This window comes from Melozone crissalis, unplaced genomic scaffold, assembly GCF_028551555.1.
Source record: "Melozone crissalis strain CALT ecotype California unplaced genomic scaffold, PUWL_Pcris_2 ptg000114l_1, whole genome shotgun sequence".
In the NCBI taxonomy this organism is placed as follows: domain Eukaryota; kingdom Metazoa; phylum Chordata; class Aves; order Passeriformes; family Passerellidae; genus Melozone; species Melozone crissalis.
The window spans coordinates 48,234-54,914 of NW_026535891.1; the positions used below are offsets into that span (position 1 = coordinate 48,234).

Consider the following 6,681-nt stretch of genomic DNA (forward strand, 5'->3'; position numbering starts at 1 on the left):
CTCCAAAACCATTTCTTTATTGTGGGAGCCATCTCAAAGCCACTCCCAGTGTGGATTAGTCTGAATCTGCTTCATCCTGGCATCCATCAGCCGCAGACCCTGTCTCATAGCACTGGGCCAGGCTCCTGAGCTCCTCCAGGGCCTCCTGGACGTCGTCGAGCTCCAGCCCGGCCGTGCAGGAGCCGCCCCAGCGCCGCGGCCGCAGCTCCCGGCACAGCCCCGAGAGCAGCCCCAGCAGGGCAGGGCAGCTCTGCAGGGCTGCCAGCACGGGCATGCTGCCAACAGCTGCGGGGAGACGGGCACGGCGAGGGTTAAACAGCGCCAGGCATCGGGCACGGCGAGGGTTAAACAGCGCCAGGCATCGGGCACGGGGAGGGTTAAACAGCGCCAGACATCGGGCACAGTGAGGGTTAAACAGTGCCAGACATCGGGCACAGCAAGGGTTAAACAGCGCCAGACATGGGGCACAGCGAGGGTTAAACAGCGCCAGGCATCGGGAACAGTGAGGGTTAAACAGCGCCAGACATGGGGCACAGCGAGGGTTAAACAGCGCCAGGCATCGGGAACAGTGAGGGTTAAACAGTGCCAGACATCGGGCACAGCAAGGGGTAAACAGCGCCAGACATCGGGCACGGGGAGGGTTAAACAGCGCCAGGCATCGGGCACGGCGAGGGTTAAACAGCGCCAGGCATCGGGCACAGCAAGGGTTAAACAGTGCCAGACATCGGGAACAGCGAGGGTTAAACAGCGCCAGGCATCGGGCACAGCAAGGGTTAAACAGCGCCAGGCATCGGGCACAGCAAGGGTTAAACAGCGCCAGGCATCAGGCACAGCAAGGGTTAAACAGCGCCAGACATCGGGCACAGCAAGGGTTAAACAGTGCCAGACCCTCAGTCACCAGCCCAGCACAGCGAGGGTTAAACAGACATCAACCCCTCAGGCACAGCAAGGGTTAAACACCACCAGACATCAGCCACCACCCAGGCACGGCAAGGGTTAAACAGACATCTGGTTATTGATAATTTTGGCCATTAATAATCCTGGCTAATAGCTCTGGTTATTGATAATCCTGGTTATTGATAATTTTGTTATTGATAATCTTGGTTATTAATACTTTTATTAATCGATAATTTTGGTTATCAATAACCCTGGCTATTAATAATTTTGAATATTAATAATCCTGGTTATTAATAATTCTGGTTATTGATAATTGTGGTTATTAATAATTTTGGTTATTTGTAGGCCTGGTTATTGATAATCCTGGTTATTGATAACTGCGGTTATTGATAATTTTGGTTATTAATAGCATCAATAACCAGGTTATTTATAATGCTGGTTATTGATAATTTTTGTTATTGATAATCCTGGTTATTAATACTTCTATTAATTGATAATTTTGGTTATCAGTAACCCTGGTTATTAATAATTCTGGTTATTAATAACCCTGGTTATTGATAATTGTGGCTATTGACAATTTTGGTTATTAATAATTTTGGTTATTTATAAGCCTGGTTATTGATAATTGTGGTTATTGATAAATCCCAGTTATTGATAATTGCAGTTATTGATAATTTTTGTTATTAATAATATCAATAACCAGGTTATTTATAATCCTGGTTATTGATTATTTTTGTTATTGATAATCCTGGTTATTAATAATCTTGGTTATTGATAATCCTGGTCATTAATACTTTTATTAATTGATAATTTTGGTTATTAATAATCCTGGTTATTGATGATTTTGGTTACTGATAATTTTGGGTTGTCATTGATAATTCTGGGTTGTTATTGATAATTTGGGGTTGACATTGATAACTTTGCGTTGTCATTGATAACTTTGGGTTGTTATTGATAATTTAGGGTTGTGATTGATAATTGGGGGTTGTCATTGATAACTTTGGGTTGTCATTGATAACTTTGGGTTGTCATTGATAATTTGGGGTAGTTCTTGATAATTTTTCCCCCTGCCAGGCCCTGCTCTCTGGTTCTTGATAACTTTGGGTTATTATTGATAGCTTTGGGTTGTGATTGATAGCTTTGGGTTGTTATTGATAACTTTGGGTTGTTATTGATAACTTTGGGTTATTATTGATAGCTTTGGGTTGTTATTGATAACTTTGGGTTGTGATTGATAGCTTTGGGTTGTTATTGATAGCTTTGGGTTGTTATTGATAACTTTGGGTTGTGATTGATAGCTTTGGGTTGTTATTGATAGCTTTGGGTTGTTATTGATAGCTTTGGGTTGTGATTGATAGCTTTGGGTTGTTATTGATAACTTTGGGTTGTGATTGATAGCTTTGGGTTGTGATTGATAACTTTGGGTTGTGATTGATAGCTTTGGGTTGTTATTGATAGCTTTGGGTTGTTATTGATAACTTTGGGTTGTGATTGATAGCTTTGGGTTGTGATTGATAGCTTTGGGTTGTTATTGATAGCTTTGGGTTGTGATTGATAGCTTTGGGTTGTTATTGATAACTTTGGGTTGTGATTGATAGCTTTGGGTTGTTATTGATAACTTTGGGTTGTTATTGATAACTTTGGGTTGTGATTGATAGCTTTGGGTTGTTATTGATAACTTTGGGTTGTTATTGATAACTTTGGGTTGTGATTGATAGCTTTGGGTTGTGATTGATAGCTTTGGGTTGTGATTGATAACTTTGGGTTGTGATTGATAGCTTTGGGTTGTGATTGATAGCTTTGGGTTGTGATTGATAGCTTTGGGTTGTGATTGATAGCTTTGGGTTGTGATTGATAGCTTTGCGTTGTCGTTGATAACTTCCCCCCTGCCAGGCCCTGCTCCCTGTGCAGTTTCAGGGCTGTTTGTTTGTTCCTTTGTTCCTCACCTGCTGAGGCCGAGCCCCGGGCTCTGTCCTGGAGGAACCCCCGCGCGCTCAGCAGAGGAGAGAAGAACTGAGGGAAGGGAGCCTGGGTGTGGCAGGGCTGCTGCAGCACGAGGGCCGTGCTGTGGGGAGATCAATAAAGTCACCAGAGCCCCCCGAGTGTCCCCTGCGCTGATCCAGCTCCCCCTGAAGCCCCAAACCCACCTGAAGGCTCCAGGGAACCGGGAGTGCAGGTACTGCTGGAGCAGCTGCTCAGGGCTCTCTCTGTCCCTGCAAAGCAAACCCAGCATTTCCCAGCTCTTTTTTACCTGTTTTGCTCTAAAACCAGCAGCATCAGTCCCTGGACCGCTCCTCAGTGGATGTTCCCATCCCGCAGCAGGTGCAGCTCAGGTGCTGGGTTACCTGCTGCCTTCCTCCCGGCGCATCCCCCGCAGCACGGCACACTGAGCAAAGCAGGAGCTGAACTTCTCCTGCTCCTTGCAGGAGGACAGGAGCTGCCAGGGCACGTCCTGGTGGGCACCCAGCACGTCGGGCAGCGAGGAGCCAGCCAGGGCAGGCAGGGGCAGAGCTGCCCAGGCAGCCACAACCTGATTCGGGTGACAGAACAGAGGCTGGGACGCTCTCCTGGCACAGCCGGGGCCGTGCAGCACAGCTGGAAGGGCCCCTCCTCATCCTCACCTTCCTCCCAGAGAAGGTGAGCGAGTCAGCGAGGTGCAGCATGGAGGCCTGGGAGGAGCAGAGCCTGTAGGGAGCCGTGAGGGAGTCGAGGGCTGCAGCCAGAATGGCGCTGCTGTGGTAGCTCAGGGATGCCTGGGGAGGAGACAAGGCAGGAATCGCAGGACAGCTCAGTTTGTGTGTTTAAATTAAACCAGATTGTAAATCGTGCCTTTAGAAGAGGTGGGTTGTAAATTGTGCCTTTAAAAGAGGTGGTTTGCAGTTATTTCATGGTTGGGATAAGCAGCCAGGGTGGAACTGCAGCTCCAGCCCAGCTGTTGGTTAACAAATTCTTTGCTGCCACTTTTCTTATCTTTTTTGGCTCCTTAAAGCTGCAGTGAGGCTGGAGTTACTCCAAACATGGGGAATAACTGTAGTAAAGCCTTTTCCTCAGTGCCAGCACCCACCAGAAAGCACAAGGGCCAAGGAAATGTGTTAATATTTTCAAAAGCAGGAAGAAAATTACAGAAATGAAAAGTTGGCGGCTCAAAGTCCCAGTGAAAAAGAAGGAAAAGGTCTCTGCTGAGCAGAACAGCACCAAGAAAAAACCACCAAAATACAGAACTGCGGGAAACACTGAGAGAGGGGTGAAGCTGCAGGAGCTCAAGGCCAGCACTTACATTGTATTTTATGTATGGAAATGTCACAGGAGGTTCTGGCTTGAGTCCCAAGCTCCCATTGAGTGACAAAGGGCAGAAGAGAGAGCTGTGACGGGACAGGTGGGCAATGCCCAGGGCTGTGTTCATCAGTCTGTAAAAACTCTTCTGAGGGTCCTGGGGGGGGAAAAATCCAACAATTGGAACCAACAAGAACCTGCCAAAGCCAGGCTGGGCTCTCTCAGTGTTCACTCACTCCCACAGCACTCAGGACCGGAGTCAGGCCCCAGGTGAGGATCCCCTTGCGTGAATATTCATCGTGGAGCAGCTCTGTCACCTTGGCACCAACCCCAGAGAATCCATTGTGGAGGTCACAGAGCACCTGAAACCCCTGTGGGAAACCAGCAGCACCTCAGATTCTGCTTCAGCTTGAGCAGAAAGTTTCCTGGAAGCAAAGGGAGCTGGGACAAGGTGAGGACCTGGAGGTAATCACACTCCTCAACAAAGAAGTGCAGCCGATCTTCCAGCTCCTCCACACAGGCAGGGTCCTGCAGGAGGCTTTCACCTTGCCCAAAGCCTTCGAGACAGCCACAATCCCTGAGGGAAAAAGGGGTAAAGAGGGGTTATTTTATCCCTTTTATTCGCCCTTAAAGGCAAATCTCAGCCCTGTTTGGGTTCAGGAGCGAAGCCCTGGCCGTACCCATCGTGCAGGTACTGCCGGATCACGTGGAGACTCTTGGGGTGCAGGTTCACACTGAGGTAATCAGACCAGAGCCTGGTGGAGGGAGCGTCCTGGGACCCTGCAGGAGAGGAACCTGCAGGGGACAGAGGGGAGAGCAAAGGTGCTGGCAGCCCTGAGCATCCCCATGAATGTAAAATCAATTTTTTTACATGTTCTGAGCATCCCCTTTCTGCTCTGACCATCCCCTTTGAGCTCTGAGCCTCCCCTTTCTCCTCTGAGCATCCCCATGAATGTAAAATCAATTTTTTTAACGTGTTCCAAGCATCCCCTTTCTGCTCTGAGCGTTCTCTTTGAGCTCTGAACATCCCCTTTCTGCTCTAAGCATCCCCTTTGAGTTCTGAGCGTCCCCATGAATGTAAATTCAATTTTTTAACATGCTCTGAGCATCCCCATGAATGTAAAATCAGTTTTCTACCATGCTCTGAGCACCCCCTTTCCGTTCCTGACCATCCCTTTTCAGGTCTGACCATCCCCAAAATGCAAAAGCAATTTTTTAACTTACCCAGGGACGGTTTTTTAGCCCATCTGCTGGGCTGGAAAACCTGGATAAGTTTAAAAATTGGCTCAGCCCATCTGGCCCAGCTCTCCATAAGCCAAGCTCTGTTATCCCGCCGTTTTCCTTCTCCCACAGCAGGAACCAGGGAATTCTGATTTCTGCCTTTCTGGAGCCGATCCCAGAGAACGAACCCAGCCCGCACAAACCTGGCCCCGCAGCACCGGGGTTCCCCTTGGCGTCCCCGGCCGCGTCTCCCTGCGGGAACAATCCCGGCCCGGTTACCGGGCGCTCCGCCTCGGCCCCGGGCCGGGAGCGGTGCGGGCCCCGCTCACCCTGCGGCTCCCGGTGTCCCGCGGCGCGCGGCCCCGCTCCCGGTAATCGGCGACAGCGCCGTCCCTGCGACACAAAGCGGCGGCAGCTGCGGGACCCCGGCCCGGCCCGGCCCGCGCTCACCGGCGGCCCCGTCCCGTCCCGCATTCACCCGTTTAGCGGAGGCTCCGGTCCGGTCCCGTCCCGCACTCACCGGCGGCCCCGTCCCGTCCCGCACTCCCCAGCTCACCGGCGGCCCCGTCCCATCCCGTCCCACCCCGCACTCACCAGCTCACCGGCGGCTCCGTGTCCGCCCCGTCCGCTCTGAGCGCGCCCACGCCGCCTGCAAACAGAGCCCGGTCACGGCGGGGCCGCCCGGAGCCCGCATCCATCCCGGTGCCCGCATCCATCCCGGTGCCCGCATCCATCCCGCCCGGTGCCCGCATTCCCCCCGCTGCCCGCACCCACTCCGCCCGGTGCGCCGCATTCCTCCCAGTGCTCGCATCCATCCCGCCCGGTGCCCCATGCCACCCGGTGCCCGCATCCCGCCCGGTGCCCGCATCCATCCCGGTGCCCGCACCCATCCCGCCCGGTGCCCCGCATTCCTCCCGGTGCCCGCACCCCTCCCGCGGTACCTTTCAGCTCCAGCGCCACCAGCCGCGGCTCGGGGCTCTCGGTGCCGCCCGGGCCCCGCGCCAAGCGGAGCAGCGCGGCCGCGCGGAGCTCGGTGTGCTCGCTGGGGCTGCGCAGCGCGGCGGCCTGCGGGGAACGGCGGCGAGCGAGACGCGATCAGAGCGAGCCCGGGCCCGGCCCGACCCCCGGCCCGACCCCCGGCCCGTCCCGCACCTGCAGCCCCCACCAGTGCGCGCCCACGCAGCCCGAGTAGTGCCCGAGCTGCAGCGTGACCGCCTCCCCCGGCATCGCCCCGCAGGAACGGAACCGGGAGCGCGTCACGGGGCCCGCCCCGGACGGGCGGGGACGCCA

The 6,681-nt window shown here is 53.2% G+C and overlaps 1 protein-coding gene across 1 annotated transcript; it reads right to left on the reverse strand.

Annotated features, from left to right (window-relative positions):
* Positions 1-7: 7 nt before the first annotated feature.
* On the reverse strand, positions 8-6,651 carry MSTO1 (misato mitochondrial distribution and morphology regulator 1). The gene is given in 14 exon segments (XM_054292773.1): positions 8-285; positions 2,844-2,962; positions 3,045-3,102; positions 3,187-3,427; positions 3,519-3,650; positions 4,175-4,327; positions 4,407-4,541; positions 4,630-4,747; positions 4,851-4,965; positions 5,595-5,643; positions 5,721-5,784; positions 5,986-6,040; positions 6,333-6,456; positions 6,544-6,651. Coding segments are annotated over 14 exon segments (1,668 nt in total). The 5' UTR covers positions 6,619-6,651; the 3' UTR covers positions 8-55.
* Between the last annotated feature and the right edge of the window lie 30 nt (positions 6,652-6,681).